The sequence below is a fragment of the Aquarana catesbeiana genome, linkage group LG03, assembly GCF_042186555.1.
Source record: "Aquarana catesbeiana isolate 2022-GZ linkage group LG03, ASM4218655v1, whole genome shotgun sequence".
NCBI classification, from domain to species: domain Eukaryota; kingdom Metazoa; phylum Chordata; class Amphibia; order Anura; family Ranidae; genus Aquarana; species Aquarana catesbeiana.
In genome coordinates this window covers 109465850-109486380 of record NC_133326.1, presented here as the reverse complement: position 1 = coordinate 109486380, position 20531 = coordinate 109465850, and the positions used below count along the sequence as shown (strand labels likewise).

Below are 20531 nucleotides of genomic sequence, written 5' to 3'. Positions count from 1 at the left end.
AGTGGATAAGCAAGGAGCAGAAATTCAAAATTTGAAACACCAGATGGAAGAAATGCAGATCGAACAAAGAAATATAAGATATAGATTGGAAGATCAAGAGAACCGCAGCAGAAGAAAAAAATCTTCGGATCAGAGGTCTCCCGGAATCGCAAGGAGAAACAGAGAATTTACAGGACAAAATGGAAGTACGGTAATTTTTAAAGACCTGTTGAATCCAACTGAAGTCAGCGGAAAATTAAAACTGGACAGAGTGCACAGGATTAGAAAGCCACCGGAAATTAGGGGGGACGCCCCACGCGATGTCATCGTGCGATTCCACAATTACTTGGATAAACAGCAGATAAATTCTAATCTAAGGAAAAACCTTCAGGCAAAGTATGGAGAAACAAGTCTGCATATTTTCCAGGATCTTGCAGCGGAGACCCTCAACAGGAGAAGAACTCTGAAACCACTACTGGCAATCCTGAAATCGCATGGAGTCCAATACTCCTGGGGCTTTCCTGCTTGTCTAATCGGACGCAAAGAGGGCCGAATGGCCATGCTAAGATTCACGGAAGAAACTCAAAAATTCTGCCAACGTCTAGGAATACCTGTAATAGAAATCCCGGGTTGGTGGGAGAAAAATACCAACCAGGAGCTAACAGGGGATCTGCCCACCTGGAAACCAGTATTAATTGCCAAAAGAGCATAGGGGCGAAAATAGCTTTGTGGACTTAGTAGAGATCTATTATAGATATATATGCAGTCTGCTCTTTCCTACGGGGTTGGTGGGGGGGGCAGGGGGGTGTTGGGGGGGAGAGGTGGGAGGTGTGCGGGAGGGATGATCGGGGCAGGTAGTCCCCCCACACTCAGTGGGAAATCTGTGGTCTCGAATGGATCCCACCCTGAGCTCAACCTCTGGGGGACAACTGGGTGGCCGGGAGGAGTTGGGGGGGCCACGGTTATATATTGGGCCTAGTTAAGACCTGTTTCCCCCTCAAAAGTTTGGTGAAGGGGGAGGAGGGAGGGGGGGTAGGAGATGAGGGGCTAGGGGTGATTGGGGGAGGGGGTGGGAAGGGGGGACGGGGGGTATTGGGGGGAAGGGAGGGGGGGTGGGGTGGGGTAAGAGAGGGTGTAATGAATATAATAGCATTAGGAGCCTGTACCATAGAAGGAAGAAAACAAATGAGAGTGAGTGATGATGCCTGATGTAAAAATTGTCTCTTATAATGTTAGGGGACTGAATTCCTATGTAAAACGAGCAAATATCCTAGGGGAACTGAAGTTCTTGAAGGCTGAGGTCGCAATGCTTCAAGAGACACACTTAAGTACCAATAAGAACCAGAAAATTTACTCTAGAGACTTCCCAGTCTGGTATTATAGTGACTCACCAATTAAGGGAGCAAGAGGAGTGGCCATAGGGTTTGCCAGGGAGACTTGGTTTCAACTAGAGGAGGGTTTAGCTGACCCGGAGGGTCGGTTTCTCTTCCTGAAAGGCAAAATCAATGACTCGAAGTGCTCCCTGGCAAATATTTATGGGCCAAACCAATGGCGACCCTAGGGGGGGGGGGCAGAGGGGGCCCTGACCCCCCCAACATTATGCTGGGCCCCATGTGCCCCCCCCCAAAAAAATTTTTATTTTTTTTTTACAAAAAGGCAATTTCTTTTTGTTTGTATTCATATCAGATGTGCCGCATGTTACTCGGGCCACCGCTGGGGTAACACAGTCTCTATCGAGAGGGAGAACGTCCCCAGTCAGCTCCTGCGGGTGATTCCTCCCCCCTCCCTCTGCTCGCTGACACTGCATAATGCAAGCGCTCACACAACCACGGCCGCCCGATCTGCTCCTTCCCCTGCATCCTCATTGGCAGGGAGAAGAGCGAGTTGCAGGAAGGACTCCACCAGGTCTCTCAGTTACTGAAAAAACAGACTGATTTCTCCCGTCCTTAGGACAGGAGAACGAGCCTGTAAATTCCAAGAAATGCCAGACCAGCTCTGTCAATAGCAGGGGCAGGACAGCAAGAGGAGGCTGGGAAACCCCACAGTGGCAGAATACCAGGGCCCGGTGGCAAGACAACCTTTGCAACCCTGACAGTTCTCCCACTGCTTTGGGCCCTCTATATTTTCTTGGTATGCTGGTGACATATATCTCTTGTTCTCTGTCACCCTGGGGGGGTCCCAATACAGTAGGAAGGGAGCTCACTGCAGAACATGTGAAAGGGCCATTGTGGAATCATAGTAAAGGGGTAAAGGGCCTCAGGATAGATAAAATATATATAGATAGATAGATGTATCTATAAATATATATATATAGATCTATAAATATATATATATAGATCTATAAATATATATATATATATAGATCTATAAATATATATATATATATATAGATCTATATATATAGATATATAGATATATAGATATATATATATAGATCTATATATATATAGATATATCTATATATATAGATCTATATATATAGATCTAGATATATATATATATATATCTAGATCTATATATATATATATAGATCTAGATATATATATATCTATATATCTATATATATATAGATAGATATATATAGATATATCTATATATATCTATATATATATTTGCATTTTATATTGCCCCCCTATTTTTGTCCCTGTCCCCCCATGTGCCCCCCCTAAATATGAAAGCTGGAGACGCCACTGGGCCAAACAAAAATACATACAGAAAAGTAATGGGCATACTGGCAAAATTTGAACAATTCAAGATGGGGAGGTGGGGAGGGCTATTGTTGCAGGGGACTTTAATTTGTGCTTGGACCCTGAAAGGGATTGTTCGTCGCATGTCCGGGGGAGGGGGGGAGTGTGGGCTGGAAAACTCAAAAAGAAGCTGCATCAGCTTCAGCTGGTGGATGTATGGAGGATCCAGCAGGGGGACACAAGGGACTACACATACTACTCCCCTGTGCATGCGACATACTCGAGACTAGACTTTTTCCTGGTAGAGCATAGGTTGCTGGAAGAGGTCACAGGGGCATCTATTGGCAACATGACATTCTCGGATCACGCACCCGTGAGTTTACATATAAAAATAGGTGAAACTGATAGACAGGGATCAGGGTGGAGACTGAACGAAGACCTGTTACTAGACAAAGACATCTTAAGGAGAACTAAAGAAGAGTTGGAGTGGTTCTTTAAAATCAATACTCCTGGGGAGGTAAATGAGGCTACAATCTGGGAGGCCCACAAAGCATACATTAGGGGTATATTTATGATGGTAGGGGCGGAAAAAAACAAGAGATTGAAAAACGAAAGGCTAGCCCTGATTAAAAAGATCCAAGAACTAGAGCAACAACATAAAGTATCAGGAGGGAGGGAGGTATGGACAAACTTACATAAAAGAAGAGAAGAGTTGAGGGCCTCTCTAGAACAGGAAACGCGTAAAACTTATAACTTAGTTAAGAAAGAAAGATACATTTATGGTAACAAACCGGGTAAGCTTGTAGCTAGGGCCCTAAAAAAAAAAGAAAACGAGCAACTATATTGAAAAAATCAGGACTAAGTCAGGGGAAATTAAATACAAAACATTTGACATAGCGAAAGCATTTCAAGAGTTCTATGGGGCGTTGTATGCAATTAATGCTGATAACTCTCAGGAGTCAGATAGACGCAAGCGTGAGGCTAGTAAAACCTTTTTAAAAGAGGCAAATTTAATAAAAATCACGGAAGAGGACAGAGTTATGTTGGATGCCCCTGTGACTGTACAGGAATTAAGGAAGGTCATACAAGATACCCCAAACGGAAAAGTCCAGGTCCTGATGGGCTGACCGCCCTTTATTACAAAAAACTACAGGAAACATTGCTCCCCATACTGTGCTCTCTCATGAATGGGATCGGGGAAAGTTGGGAGATGAGAAAGGAAGCACTCGAAGCAAGTATCGCTATTATCGGGAAGGAGGGAAAGGATAGCACGTTGTGCTCCAGTTACAGGCCCATCTCCCTCTTGAATGTTGACATGAAACTCTTCGCAAAGATTTTGGCCGATAGATTGAAAAAGATTATAAATGAGATTGTCCACTCCGACCAAGTGGGCTTTGTACCTGGAAGGGAAGGGAGGGATAACGGCATTAAAACACTAATCGTGGCCCAGATAATGAAGGACAGGGGAACCCCAGGACTACTCCTGTCGATGGATGCTGAAAAAGCATTTGACAGGGTAGACTGGGGTTTCATGTGGAACACTTTGGAAGATTTGGCATAGGCAATAAAATGATTAGTAGGATAAAAGCCCTCTACACCTCCCCTACCGCTAGAGTTAAGATAAATGGTACCTTTTCCGATCCTATTGCGTTGCATAATGGTACCAGACAGGGGTGCCCACTTTCCCCGCTGCTTTTCGTGCTGACGTTGGAACCTCTATTGGCTAAGATAAGACTCAACCCGGATATCAGTGGGGTTAAAATTGGTGAAGAAGAATTTAAAATAGCTGCCTTTGCGGATGACGTCTTATTGTACGTTACTCACCCGAGGATTACCCTCCCGAACCTACTCGAGATCGTTAGGAAATACGGTAGATTATCCAATTTTTGAGTTAATTCAACCAAGTCGGAAACATTGGAAGTTGTAGAAGATAAAGATGGGGATAAGGCTTACCAATAGTGTCTACCATTTAAATGGGGGATAAAAGAGCTTAATTACTTAGGAGTTAAAATATCACCAGTAAAAGAGACGTTGTTCCAAGCCAACTACATGTCTCTCCTCAATGAGATCGGGGCTGAGTTGAATAGATTTCCGCGGAACCGACTTTCATGGGGAGGCAGAATAAACCTACTCAAAATGTCAGTTCTCCCTAAAATCACATATAAAATCCAAATGCTCCCAATTGCAATATCACAGAGTTTTTGGAATAAATTACACACAATGTTTCTAAGGTTCATAATGGAGGGGAAAAAAAAACACGAATCAAGTATGCCCAACTAGTGAATGTTAAGAAGAGGGGGGTTGGGGGGCACCAGATATTAAAAAATATTACACAGCTATAATCCTATCACGCATCTTAGACTGGGTGAATAATAATAAAGACAAGCAATGGGTGAAAATAGAGAACATAATGAGCGGGGTAGATTTGGGTAAAAATGTATGGATACCACCACAATACAGAAAATTGTGCACGAAAACACTGGATATCACTAAACACGCTTTAAATTTATGTGATAAAATACACGATAGGGAGAAGTGGGGATACAATTCACCACTAGTCCCGCTTAAGGACACAGACTATTTTCCGCTTGGGAGGGAAGACCTGTTTGGGAGATGGATTTTAAATGAAGAGGCCCAACTTAAAGATATTACAAGCCAGGGTAAGATGTGTACCTACCAGGAACTAAAAGCTAAAGATAATTGGTTCGTTATGGATAACTGGAAGTATAGGCAGCTGAAACATTTTGTTGAATCCCTCCCGCAGCCAATTAGGTCGATGGAAGACCTTTGCCCCCTTGAAAAAGTATGTACAAAGAAAAACAGGAGGGGAGGAATGTCCAGGATCTATAGAACTTTGATTAGAATGGGAGAAGAGGAGCGCCCAGTATTTCTCAGGAAATGGGAGGAGGAATTAGGAAAAAAGATCAACGAAAACGAGGTCGGGAGGGTCTTGAGCAGAGTGAACCCTACCTCAGTGAACTATAGGATTGCTGAAATGAATTTCAGAATCCTGGCAAGAATGTATGTCACTCCGGATATAGCGCATAAAATACAGGAAGAAACTCTGCAGTTATGCTGGAGGGGGTGCAAGGAAATAGGGACAATGGCACATATATGGTGGTTGTGCCCGGTAATGAAAACATTCTGGGAGGAGATAAGGGGGATTATATATGCGATCACAAATAAGAGTATCCCGGACGACCCTTGGGTGTGCTTGCACCACGGGAGCGACATGCCCTCTAAGAGGTACTTGAAAGCACTGTTACCGCACGTCCTTAATGCCGCCAAAAGTCTCATCCCCAAACACTGGCTAGATAGCAGGAGGCCTTCATTGCGGGAGTGGTTCAACAAAATAGAGGAAATTCACTGCCTGGAATATCTGAGATATAGTGAAGGGCTAGAAATGGAGGAGTATGAAGAGACGTGGAAAGACTGGGCAAAGTATAAGTCCTCTACCCATGCGGCTGAGGTGTGGGATAAGGAGTCAGATAACTCACCCAAATAAAAATTCAAACTCAAAATCGAGCTAGAGGATATATACTCAAAAAGGATTAAGAGCAGGAGGAGGACAGTGAGAGGCTCAGGTCAGGACTCCTATGGGATGAGCTGCGGGGGTGGGGGGTGGGCAACAAAATGGTAGTGTAGAAGGAAAAAAAAAAGGCAGAGGTATGTATAGAATCGGTAGGGAGAAACATGGTCGAATAACAGTCCAGGGTCAGTTCCAGATCAGGCGGCAGTATGTACAAAATCGGCAGGCAGAAGCGTGGTCGAATAACAAGCCAGGGTCAGTTACAGAGCAGGCAGTGGCATAAGGGATGTGAAGGCAGGAACTGAGGATTACGTTTACCATACTTCACTAATAATTTATTGAAGTATGGTAACGGCGAAAACATTCACCTATGCAAAGGCCTGGTTGGGAAGGACATTGTGCACAATAATAAGGTGTGTCTCTTTTGACTCCTGCTCTGGTACACACATTACATCTTTTTTGACGTCTTTGGCCTGTTGGTTTGGGAGGGAGTCTATCTGGAAAGTGGCGTTGGGAGAGTCGACTAAGAACATCTGATCAGATGTTTTCTGGTGGGAATATAAGGGCAGTGTAAATTTCCTCCTGGTAGCCAAGGAAGGGTTGGGGGTGTTGGGTGGAATTGCGGTAAATGATATAGGAATTGAATATGGCCAAAAAAATAAATTGCTACTTTTTTATACCAATGGTATGTCCGTCTTGTGGCAAGGTATGGTTTGAGCATTTGGTTGTTGAAGTCGACACCCCCCATAAACAAATTGTATTCATGGATGCATGTTGGTTTTTGGATGGGGCCATTCCTTCTGGGGATTTCCACGTAGGTGTTATTGTGGATGGAAAACAACATGTAGACATCCCTTCTGCCCCACCACTTCACTGCCAGAATCTCCTTGTTTCGCAGACTTGCCGTTTCTCCTTTTCTCAACTTCTTATTGACAAGACTTTGAGGAAAGCCCTTCTGGTTCTTTTTTACCATGCCACATGCTGGCGTCTTCTTCCGGTGAAGGTTGTGGAACAGGGGCAGAGAAGTGTTGAAGTTGTCTACATACAGGTGGTAGCCTTTCTCCAGTAGGGGGTATATGAGGTCCCAAACAACTTTCCCGCTGGATCCCAAGTAGTCCGGGCAATTAGGGGGCTGCAGCTGGGTGTCCTTCCCTTCGTACACTTTGAAGGCATACATGTACCCTGTGGCTCGGTCACATAATTTGTACACCTTCACCCCATAGCGGGCCCTTTTGCTGGGGATAAATTGCTTCATTTTAAGCCTGCCGCTAAATTTAACAAGGGACTCATCCACACATATGTGTTGGTCCGGGGTAAACAGCTGGGGGAATACTTCAGAAAAATAATTTAGTATTGGCCGAATTTTGTAAAGCTTGTCATAATTTGTGTAATTTCGGGGAGGGCACTGGGTATTGTCATTGAAATGCAGGAACCTCATGATCATCAGATACCTGGTTCTGGGCATTACCGCAGAGAAGAGTGGCATGTGGTGGATGGGGTGGGTTGACCAATAAGAACGCAATTGATTTTTTTTGGTGAGTCCCATATTAAATGTGAGGCCCAAAAAAACCTTGAACCCCTCCACTGTTAGGTCTCTCCACTCGTAGGGACGGGCATAATATGATGTTGGATTTTGCAAAATAAATTGCTGTGCACACAGGTTGCACTGGGCCACAATTGACGCCAACATGTCCTCCGTAAAAATTAAATTAAAAATTAATTGGGATAAAATTCTCCGTGTCCACCTGGACTCCTGGCTGGGCAGTGAAAGGGGGGAACGTTAGCTTCTCCTGAATTAGGAGGAAGACATAAGAGGTTCTGAAGGGTATAGGGAAGGCTGGCATGGGTCCTAACCCTTTGGTGCTGAGGTGACACCCCACTGGTACTTGGCCTTTCTTGCTGAGGTACTGCGGTGCTGATGGATGCCACTGAGGTGCTGATGGATGCCACTGCCTCCTCACCAGAACGCCTTCGTTTGGCAGGCCGAATATCTTCCTCCTCTGAGTCTGTCAGTGTTCTACTACTGAGGACTGGCTCATAATTTACGTCAGACTCAGAATCCGAATTTGAAAGGTAATCCGAAAAAGAGAGCTCCCCGTTGCTCTCGTCGGCCGTGGAAAGAATTTGGTATGCCTCCTCAGCGGAAAAGCTTTTTTTAGACATGGTTGCTGGTGGTGATGAGACTGCACAGGTGTGTACTAAGCCTGCACTGATTAGCACTGATGTGCACTGATTGATAGCACAGATGTGCACTGATGAGGCGGCACAGATGTGCACTGATGAGGCGGCACAGATGGGCACTGAGGTGGCACAGATGGGCACTGATGAAGCAGCACAGATGTGCACTGATTGATTGCACAGATGTGCACTGATGAGGTGGCACTGATGAGGCGGCACAGATGAGCACTGATGAAGCAGCACATATGGGCACTGATTGATTGCACAGATGTGCACTGTTGAGGTGGCACAGATGTGCACTGATGAGGCTGCACAGATAGGCACTGATGAGGCGGCACAGATGGGCACTGATTGATTGCACAAATGTGCACTGATGAGGCGGCACAGATTGGTACAGATGTGCACTGTTGAGGTGGCACAGATGGGCACTGATGAGGCGGCACAGATGGGCACTGATTGATTGCACAGATGTGCACTGATGAGGTGGCACAGATGGGCACTGATGAGGTGGCACAGATGAGCACTGATTGATAGCATAGATGTGCACTGATTGATTGCACAGATGTGCACTGATTGGTACAGATGGGCAATGATGAGGTGGCACAGATGGGTACCGACGGGCACTGATGGCACAGATGATGCACTGATGGCACAAGTGGGCACTGATACGCACAGGTGGGCACAGATGGCACTAGCTATAGATGCTAATTGTCACTGTGGGCACTGATTGGGTACTGTTTGGGCACACTTTGTTTTTTCTACTGAAAAATTCACTCACAATTGTTCACAGAAGCTCTCTCTCCTCACACGCTGTCTCTGTGTGAGGAGAGAGAGCCGGCAATGAGAGATGATCTCGTATGTTTACATTTGAGATCATCTCTCATTGGCCACGGCGGTCGCGCTGTAAATGGCTTCTGTGATTGCCCAATTACAGCGATCGGTGATTGGCTGTGTCCAAGGGACACGGCCAACACAGATTTTCCCTGATGCACGCTTCCCTGATGCACGCTCACGAGAGCGCGCCGGGAGTGAAGAAAGGGGACGACGTCAATGGATGTAGTCCCGGCAATGTAGATCCGCGCTGTAGCCATCATTTGGCTATAGCGCGGATCTGAACTGGGTAAAATGTAAGTCCACCCTAACACTACAATCCCTGCATCTACAGACATCCACGATCTCACACTAACCTATCTAGCCTTGTAAAGAAGAAATCAGTATACATACATTTTCTCAGGCCGATCCGGTCTCCAGCGGTGGAAGCGCTGCAGAGGAGACAGCTGACGACGGCTGTGAAATAAATGGGGAGTGACGTCACCCATAGACTTATTATGGGGCTTCCATTGTTGTATATGTCCTCCTATATACAGTATATATATATATATATATATATATAGAGAGAGAGAGCGAGAGAGAGAGATGATATTTGGTTTGGGGGATAATTTTCTGGCAAAAAAATTGATTTCTACACCAGACTTCTCTAGTCTCCCACGAGTCGACTGCGGGCTCCCGGACACCCGTGAGCGCTGGGCGATCTCCCGGTTGGGACTGTCACTCAGCCACAGACAGAGCAACCTGAGCGGCCCAATGGAGTACGGCCGCTCGAACTGCTCTGTCTTCTGTCTGTGGCCAGAGGAGGGGGCGGGACAGAACCAGGAGATCTGGAGACACACCATATGCTGGTGCCCCATGCTGCGCTGAGACCCCATGATGTGTGCCCCATGCCAGATCTGGAGACACACCCCATGCTGCACTGAAACCCCTTGATGTGTGCCCCATGCCAGATCTGGAGACACACCCCATGCTGCGCTGAGACCCCATGATGTGTGCCCCATGCCAGATCTGGAGACACACCCCATGCTGCACTGAAACCCCATGATGTGTGCCCTACTGTGGGACCCATGCCCTACTGTGGGCTCCATGTCCTGCTGTGTGCCCCATGCCCCGCTATGTGCCCAGTTGACAGGGTCGGCGCCAGTGTGAAGCGTCACCTCGCTGAAATGAGTTTTTGCAGGTTGGGATGTCTGCTACACATACATGAGAAGTGTCAGAATTGGTCCGGTATTGAAGCTGTATTATTATCATGTACTGCATGGACGAAAAAAAACAAAGAAGAATTCCTATTTTGTTCAGGTGTACTGGCTGTATTGGGCCGCTGTGCCCCACTGACTCACACCTTTTGACTGCACACCTTATCTGTGATTCTATACACTGCAGAGCATGGTCACGTGTGTTTTAGGAGGTGGGCGGGCACATCTATTTATGACCAGGAAGAGATCGGCGATTGGTTGGTGGGCGGGGAGTAAACAGGCGCTGGGGGTTGTGGGCAGTGCTGGTAATCCTTCCAGGCTTTCCTTACTGTTCTCTAGGTGTGAATAACAATCTGTGTACGCCCCGCCCCAGTGTATGTTTAGTACTACAAATCCCAGCATGCTTTGCTGAACAAGCATAAACTGTAATATATAGAACAGCTGACCGAGAGCGGGCTATAATGACCTCCCCAGATGTTTCTGACACACGCTTGCGGCGGGAGTGAAGGATGCTGGGATACGGCCTGATTGGCTGATCGGGGAGTGCGCACAGACTTCTGGGAGTTGTAGTCTCTAGGGCTGGTTTCCATGCTGGTTGTGTTTATGTGTGCAGGACGGGGAATGGAGCCATAGAGAGGAGGAGGGCGGATGATGGTAATGTGATGATCGAAGGAAATGAGGAATGGATGGTATTTTATTTATTTCATTCCTCCATATTGGAAGAGGACTAACACTGATACTATAATTACATGTGTCTTGCCTGATTCCAGTGAGATGGTAAAGGAGAAGTAGGGACAAGACTTTGTAAAATTTGGATAGAGTAATGAGAGGGATAGGACACCTGTCTGTGTCCAGAACAGGAAGTGAGGGAAAATCTTCCATTGGGGACACTTATTGCTGTGACACCAGACCTCACCTGCCTGAGCTATCCCACCTGGAAGCAGTCACAGCAGACAGCCAATCATAGGCATCAGAGGGACCCCCTAATATACACTCACTGGCCACTTTATTAGGTATACCTTGCTAGTACTGGGTTGGACCCCCTTTTGCGTTCAGAACTGCCTTAAAGTGTTACTAAACCCAGGACCCTGCATTCACTATATCTGGTCTCCCACAGTACACAGAACATGGAAATGCAATTATTTTAGTAAATATAAACAGCTAAATACCTTTTCTCATCAGCAGTATATAGCAGTCTGGTGACTTCTATTAGTTCCTGATAAAGCTTGTAGGAGGAGTTTTCATACTGCACTGAGCTGTCCTATCAGGATCCAGGACCCCTGACCTTCTGTCTGGACAGTGGTGATTGGCCCTGCACCATCACATGCACTCTCCCAAGAAAAAAAAAAAAACCTCTCTAGCAATTCTGATCATGTGCAGCCTGACTCCAAAAGCTCTGTGTTATCCGGACCTGTTCTGAAGTCAGTGGAAGAAGGGGAGGATCAGAGGATGTAAGGTCAAACAGCCTTTTTACACAATGCAGAGGATTAACCCCTTAGGTTCCACAAGCATGCTTTACTGCATATACAGACTGATTTTACTGTTGTGGGTAACACTTTAATTCTTCATGGCATAGATTCAACAAGGTGTTGTAAACATTCCTCAGAGATTTTGGTCCATATTGATATGATAGCATCACGCAGTTGCTGCAGATTTGTTGGCTGCACATCCATGATGTGAATCTCCCGTTTCACCACATCCCAAAGGTGTTCTATTGGATTGAGATCTGGTGACTGTGGAGGCCATTGGAGTACAGTGATCTCATTGTCATGTTCAAGAAACCAGCGGGGAGATGATTTGAGCTTTGTGACATGGTGCATTATTCTGCTGGAAGGAGCCATCAGAAGATGTGTACACTGTAGTCATAAAGGGGTGGACATGGTCAGCAACAATACTCAGGTCGGCCGTGGTGTTTAAACAATGCTCAATTGGTACTAAGGGACCCAAATGTGCCAAGAAAATATCCCCTGCACCATTACCAACCTGAACTGTTGTTACAAGGCGGGATGGATCCATGCTTTTTATGTTTACCCCAAATTCTGACCCTACCATCTAAATGTCGCAGCTGAAATCGTGACTCATCAGACCAGGCAACATTTTTCCAATCTTCTATTGTTTAATTTTGGTGAGCCTGTGCACATTATAGCCTCAGTTTCCTGTTCTTAGCTGACATAAGTGGCACCTGGTGTGGTCTTCTGCTGCTGTAACCCATCTGCTTCAAGGTTTGATGTGTTTTGCGTTCAGAGATTGTATTCTCCATACCTTGGCTGTAACCAGTGGTTAGTTGAGTTACTGTTGCCTTTCCATCATCTTGAACCAGTCTGCCCATTCTCCTCTGAGATCAACAAGATTTTTTCATCCACACAACTGCCGCTCACTGGATATTTTCTCTTTTTCGGACCATTCTCTGTAAACCCAAGAGATGGTTGTGTGTGAAAATCCCAGTAGATCGGCAGTTTTTGAAATACTCAGACCAGCCCATCTGGTACCAACAACCATGCCATAGTCACAGTCACATAAATCCCTTTTCTTCCCCATTCTGATGCTCGGTTTGGACTTCAGCAAGTCACATCTAGATGCCTAAATGCATTGATTTGCTGCCGTATGATTGACAGATTAACAATTTTGTGTTTCCAAGCAATTGAACAGGTGTACCTAATAAAGTGGCCGGTGAGTGTATGTGTGACTGGAGCAGGGAATGCCTCCGCTGACTATGATTGGCTGTCTGCTTTTCCATCTTTCTGGTGGGTAGTTCAGGCAGGTGTGGTCTTGTGTCTGATCGTGCCTTTTTTTTCATCCTGCCTGTTCAGTTTGTTAACAGCGGATCTGTGACAGCTCTATGGGCAGCTGGATATAGATATAAGGTCTGCAAAAATGGAAAAAAAAAAAACAGTGCTTTTCATTTTTTTTTTTTTTTTTTTTTTCAGATCTGGAGGGACTCGGAGGTAGGTGGGTGTAATCAGACACAAGTCGTTTACATTCGTCCTGTCCATAGAGCTGCATGGAGCTTCTGATCAAGTCCATTTGAAAAATGGAACTCATCGGAAAGACCGGTGGGGTGCAGATGACAACCAGTCAGAATGCATTTTGTTGAGATGTGGATGTTGATATGGGTTACCGCCAGTAAGGATGGGCTCAGGCATGTTGGCAGCTCCACATGCCCGAGCCCGGCAGGAAGCTTACCCTGCGCAGTGCTAATCACAGGCAGTGAGACATTTCCTGACCCACAGCTGCAGAGATCGGGAAATGTCTCGCTGCCTGTGATTAGCACTGCACAGTGGAAGCCTCCTGGCGGACTCGGGCATGTGGAGCTGCCAACACGCCTGAGTCCATCCTTAACTGCCAGCAGTAACTGATAATGGAGTTTGATCTGCATGTCAGTGTGGATGATCCTGCTCACATACAGACAGACTTCTACAGATGGGAGGAGCCAGCTAGCAGCAATGAGCCAATGGTGTTCAAATACACAACCTAACTGACCAATAACAAGAGCCGTGATAAAAAATGTGGCAACGGTTTGCTACGTGTTACAGCATCCACACATTTCACCCTGCTGTCAGACTTCCATTAAACATACTTCTTAGTCAGTGAACAGTCTCTTGCTTGGTTTTTGTTGTTTTTATTAGGGGATTGAACTTGGTTGGGGAGAGGGACATGGGATGCCCACAGGATAAATTTGTACTTTGAAGAATATAGTAACTGCGTCACACTTCTCAAAAGAACAAGATGGCTGACCCCAAACTTGACAGACTATTACCTCAGGACACTTCTTCCTCCAGCACATTCCTTGACAGACTTTTACTTCAGAACACTTCTCCCTCCAGCACACTATTTTACTGTCCAAGTCTAGTAATCCTGTCACACCATCAGAACATAACTAGGCTTCGCTCTGAATAAGTCCCAGTGAGGGTATTTTAAGACCCTTTGTAGCTGCAGCATCCCTTTATGGCAGCAACCGTTTACTTGAGAAGAATAAATGGTGGTGGAATACTGAACCCAGCAAGTCCGACTTGCAAATCCTGCCCGCCCTCATGGCTGCATTGTTTTGACACAAACTGCACAGTCTCTCCCTCTGGCTCTACATCCAGCTCCCCTGACATGTCTCTTCCAGATCATTCCACTGTGCTTTCCACTCACTGACACCTGCCCTGGATCCTTCCTAAATGACTTTACTCCGGGCGTGAGGACCAACTGTCTCCTCCAGCTCCTGTTTCAGGACACCTCTCCATGACTGCCGTGTAAGGAGAGGCTCCCGAGCTCGGGGCCCGGAGAAAGAATCGTCCGGCGCCGGATGACGACGATGGAGATTTCCGGTGACCATCTGGTCACTAGTCATCTCTATGACCATCGGAGGCCCGGGCACGACGTTATAATGCCACGCCCCGGTACCTGGAAATAAACGAAGCCACGATCGCGGCTGTCAGCATGAGATCGGTACTTTTTTTTTTTTTTTTTTTTCCCCCCCCGATCTCATGCTTTCCAGCCTGGAGGACAGATGTGGGGTCTTCTTGACCCCACATCTCTCCATAAAGAAGACCTGTCACATAGATTCCTGTTACAAGGAATGTTTACATTCCTTGCAATAGGAATAAAAGTGATCAAAAAAAAAATGTAAAAATAAAAAAAAATACAAAATTTAAAACGCCTCTGTCCCCGGTAGCTCGCGCTCAGAAGCGAACCCACACGTAAGTCCGACCCACATATGTAAACGCCGCTCAAACCACACATGTGAGGTATCGCCACGTGCGTTAGAGCGTGTGCAACAATTCTAGCACTAGACCTCCTCTAACTCTAAACTGGTAACCTATAAAAAATTTTAAAGCATTGCCTATGGAGATTTTTAAGTAATGAAGTTTGGCGCCATTCCATGATTGTGCGCAATTTTAAAGCTTGACATATTGGATATCTATTTACTCAGCGTAACATCATCTTTCACATTATACCAAAAAATTGGGCTAACTTTACTGTTTTGTTATTTTTTAATTCATGAAACCGTTTTTGTTTTTTTTTTTCCCCCAAAAAAAACGGGTTTGAAAAATTATTGCACAAATACCGTGTGAGATAAAAATTTGCAATGACTACCATTTTATTCCCTAGGGTGTCTGCTAAAAAACATATATAATGTTTGGGGGTTCTGACAAATTTTCTAGCAAAAAAATTATGATTTTTACATGAAGGAGAGAAGTGCCAGAATAGGCCCGGTATTAAAGTGATTAAATGTGTTTTTTTGTGGCGGATGTTTGCTCCTGCCTGCTTGACTTTGACCAATAAAGGCTTTTTATTTACTCTGCTACACCATTGGAGTTTTTCCGTTTTTTTACACTCACGGTCTTCCCGACCAATGAGTGATGTTTTCAGATTGGAATTCCGGTTCTGCCTGTCTTGAAATATCACGGAAGTTTGAAGTTACAGAGGCACAGGAGATCCATCTGTCCCTGCAGAGGGCTATATCTGCTTGCGAGTAAGACCTTGCTCTTTAGGGGGTCCACCATCTCTGGTAAGGGCATTGACATACCAAATGGGACTCGCCTCCAATCGGGGATCTCCTCTACACCCCCTCTCCTCCTCTTTTCCCTTCTCAGTGAAGGTGGATGAATTTTGGACGCTTGGCTCTCCTCATTGGGCTTGTCTCTCTTCATCAGTTTTCTGTTTTTGATCTGTGTATGGACTCAATTTTTTACATCCCATCAGTATTCTGCTTGATCCGTGTATGGACTCAATTCACTTTTCTTTTCATTTGTCACCACCTTTTTCATATGTACATTTTATTATCACTTCTTTCAAATGTCTTTTTTTTTTTCTGAGTGTCTATACTACAAGCGTGTGTGTATGTGTGTGTGTGTGTATGTATATGTGTGTGTATGTATGTGTGTATATATATATATATATATATATATATTTTTTTTTTTATTATTATTATTCCCGAGCCCCCGCCCCCCTTCAGGCATTACAGTCTAGCACTCTATCATCCAGTTCACCCAGCTGACAACTCCTCCCCCCCAGCAGCCTGACCATGGGTATATGTAGGAGGCCTGCCCCCTGCCAATTCTAGTTGGGGATTGGTCAGAGCTCCTTCCATGTCACTCCAGCTCTCTGCCCTGCCCCTTTTCCAGAACAACAAAAGTACCTGTCGGTCACCTACTGCTACACTAAACCACTCCCCTGCCCCCAGATCAAAACAAATAGGCCTGCTTAAATTTACCTGCACTGGCAGCTTAGACAAAAACACTTAGCACCTACCTAAGGTAGAGGGTGCTACAAAAACATTTGTATCAAAAATAGTACATTTAATGACTTTGTAAATGCCATTCAAAATTACTTCAAAATCTTGTTTGGTTTCGGAATGAATGTAGTTTCCCAATTTTTTTTTTTTCAGGAAGTCGAACTGTTCACTGTTCATGTGTTGTATTCGTTGATCTTTGAATATCCATCTATTTATTTTTCCACAGGATTTGAGCAAGGATGGGTTTCCTGAGGACATCGATCCTGCCATGGAATCTCCCGGGGCCATGACTACACCCACACCCCGTGAAGCCCGTGTGCTTGTGGGCGTGACAGGCAGTGTGGCTGCGCTGAAGCTTCCACTTCTCGTATCCGGTCTTCTACAAATACCCGGGGTGAGTGTACACAAGCAGTATCCATGCTGAACATTTATACAAAGTGCAGATTACAAGCTAGAGGAATATTTTATCTACTTCAGAGCTTCCTTTCAGGAAATATGGGGACCAAGTGATGGGGGTACAATGACTGCGGATACCCTCCCAGAGCAGTGATCTTAGGGCTTTACAGGAGTTGAGATCAGGGCGCTGCGAGTGCGACACATTGGCGGTGCTCCCCACCCCTCGTCTTTTCTCACCTATTCTCAAACCTCGTGCTATTCTTTCCCAGAATGTAAAGCACTCTGTGAGCGGGGGACTGACCAGTGAATGACAGGATCTGCCTCCTTCAATCACAGAGCGCTTTTCATTTTGGGAACGAAAATAGTATGAGTTTTGTGAATGGAAGAGAGAGGATGGAGGGGCGGGCAAGTGGCACCATTGCCTAACATTTGCAGATGCAAATTTTATCTCCGCAGCACCAGAGGGTAACGGCTCTGGAGTCACTGCAGGGGAAATTTCTACAGTAAGCAGCAGCCAATGAGGACGTGGGACACACTTAGTGTTTAAAAACTCAACATTTCATATTCCTTATATGTATCTGCTGTACAATGTACTTGTATGAAAACCCTTCCTGTCCTCTTTGTATTGCTTCCTTTGTGTGAAATCCCTGGGGTTCCTGTCGGTCCCTCTGCTCTCCTAATAAAAACTGACCACACTAAGCAAGAGAACACACTGTGGTCAGTTCTCTAGCTATGCTGGAAACTCAGCCTGCTCTCCTCCAATGACAGACTTGTCCTGGCAACCCTCCCCCCCCTTTGCACAGCCATTCACTGGGCAGCTCCATGTACTGTTGCTTCTCCTCCCCAGCTCTTATGCAGCTGAGAACAGAGGGAATGCAATCACTTATAAAAAGGGTATTTAGATTATTTTTTTTTTTTTATATCTAAACACAGATGTTTTGCCTTTTATTTATTTTAATTTTTTTCCATACATTTTTATTGAATATCAAGTATAAGTAAATGTTTACAAATTGAACAGCGGATATATCATAGAAAGAACAAAAATGTTGTTGACGAGAGAGAGAGAACGAGAGAGAGAGAGAAAGAACGAGAGAGAGAGAGAGAGAGAAAGAACGAGAGAGAGAGAGAGAGAGAAAGAACGAGAGAGAGAGAGAGAGAGAGAAAGAACGAGAGAGAGAGAGAGAGAGAAAGAACGAGAGAGAGAGAGAGAGAAAGAACGAGAGAGAGAGAAAGAACGAGAGAGAGAGAAAGAACGAGAGAGAGAGAAAGAACGAGAGAGAGAGAAAGAACGAGAGAGAGAGAAAGAACGAGAGAGAGAGAAAGAACGAGAGAGAGAGAAAGAACGAGAGAGAGAGAAAGAACGAGAGAGAGAGAAAGAACGAGAGAGAGAGAAAGAACGAGAGAGAGAGAAAGAACGAGAGAGAGAGAAAGAACGAGAGAGAGAGAAAGAACGAGAGAGAGAGAAAGAACGAGAGAGAGAGAAAGAACGAGAGAGAGAGAAAGAACGAGAGAGAGAGAAAGAACGAGAGAGAGAGAGAGAAAGAACGAGAGAGAGAGAGAGAAAGAACGAGAGAGAGAGAGAGAAAGAACGAGAGAGAGAGAGAGAAAGAACGAGAGAGAGAGAGAGAAAGAACGAGAGAGAGAGAGAGAAAGAACGAGAGAGAGAGAGAGAAAGAACGAGAGAGAGAGAGAGAAAGAACGAGAGAGAGAGAGAGAGAGAACGAGAGAGAGAGAGAGAGAGAACGAGAGAGAGAGAGAGAGAGAACGAGAGAGAGAGAGAGAGAGAGAGAGAGAGAACGAGAGAGAGAGAGAGAGAGAGAACGAGAGAGAGAGAGAGAGAGAGAACGAGAGAGAGAGAGAGAGAGAGAACGAGAGAGAGAGAGAGAGAGAACGAGAGAGAGAGAGAGAGAAAGAACGAGAGAGAGAGAGAGAAAGAACGAGAGAGAGAGAGAGAAAGAACGAGAGAGAGAGAAAGAACGAGAGAGAGAGAGAGAGAAAGAACGAGAGAGAGAGAAAGAACGAGAGAGAGAGAAAGAACGAGAGAGAGAGAAAGAACGAGAGAGAGAGAAAGAACGAGAGAGAGAGAAAGAACGAGAGAGAGAGAAAGAACGAGAGAGAGAGAAAGAACGAGAGAGAGAGAAAGAACGAGAGAGAGAGAAAGAACGAGAGAGAGAGAAAGAACGAGAGAGAGAGAAAGAACGAGAGAGAGAGAAAGAACGAGAGAGAGAGAAAGAACGAGAGAGAGAGAGAAAGAACGAGAGAGAGAGAGAAAGAACGAGAGAGAGAGAGAGAAAGAACGAGAGAGAGAGAGAGAAAGAACGAGAGAGAGAGAGAGAAAGAACGAGAGAGAGAGAGAGAAAGAACGAGAGAGAGAGAGAGAAAGAACGAGAGAGAGAGAGAGAAAGAACGAGAGAGAGAGAGAGAGAGAACGAGAGAGAGAGAGAGAGAGAACGAGAGAGAGAGAGAGAGAGAGAACGAGAGAGAGAGAGAGAGAGAACGAGAGAGAGAGAGAGAGAGAGAACGAGAGAGAGAGAGAGAGAGAGAACGAGAGAGAGAGAGAGAGAGAGAACGAGAGAGAGAGAGAGAGAGAGAACGAGAGAGAGAGAGAGAGAAAGAACGAGAGAGAGAGAGAGAAAGAACGAGAGAGAGAGAGAGAAAGAACGAGAGAGAGAGAGAGAGAGAACGAGAGAGAGAGAGAGAGAGAACGAGAGAGAGAGAGAGAGAGAACGAGAGAGAGAAAGAACGAGAGAGAGAAAGAACGAGAGAGAGAGAGAGAGAGAACGAGAGAGAGAGAGAGAGAGAACGAGAGAGAGAGAGAGAGAGAACGAGAGAGAGAGAGAGAGAGAACGAGAGAGAGAGAGAGAAAGAACGAGAGAGAGAGAGAGAAAGAACGAGAGAGAGAGAGAGAAAGAACGAGAGAGAGAGAGAGAAAGAACGAGAGAGAGAGAGAGAAAGAACGAGAGAGAGAGAGAGAAAGAACGAGAGAGAGAGAGAGAAAGAACGAGAGAGAGAGAGAGAAAGAACGAGAGAGAGAGAGAGAAAGAACGAGAGAGAGAGAGAGAAAGAACGAGAGAGAGAGAGAGAGAAAGAACGAGAGAGAGAGAGAGAAAGAACGAGAGAGAGAGAGAGAGAAAGAACGAGAGAGAGAGAGAGAGAAAGAACGAGAGAGAGAGAGAGAAAGAACGAGAGAGAGAGAGAGAAAGAACGAGAGAGAGAGAGAGAGAAAGAACGAGAGAGAGAGAGAGAGAAAGAACGAGAGAGAGAGAGAGAGAAAGAACGAGAGAGAGAGAGAGAGAAAGAACGAGAGAGAGAGAGAGAGAAAGAACGAGAGAGAGAGAGAGAGAAAGAACGAGAGAGAGAGAGAGAGAAAGAACGAGAGAGAGAGAGAGAGAAAGAACGAGAGAGAGAGAGAGAAAGAACGAGAGAGAGAGAGAGAGAAAGAACGAGAGAGAGAGAGAGAGAAAGAACGAGAGAGAGAGAGAGAGAAAGAACGAGAGAGAGAGAGAGAGAAA

General features: G+C 45.5%; 1 protein-coding gene across 2 annotated transcripts in view; it reads left to right on the top strand.

The window, feature by feature from the left end:
* Positions 1–10909: 10909 nt before the first annotated feature.
* The window catches only part of PPCDC (phosphopantothenoylcysteine decarboxylase), a 73317-nt gene continuing 63695 nt past the window's right edge, over positions 10910–20531 (top strand). The window contains exons 1-2 of one of the 2 annotated variants that reach the window (XM_073618939.1): positions 10910–11054; positions 16850–17017. In XM_073618939.1, the coding sequence (XP_073475040.1) occupies positions 11049–11054; positions 16850–17017 (174 nt within the window). In that variant the 5' untranslated portion in view covers positions 10910–11048. Of the gene's footprint in view, positions 11090–16849; positions 17018–20531 lie in introns of both variants that reach the window. The other variant, XM_073618938.1, reaches the window with a different exon arrangement.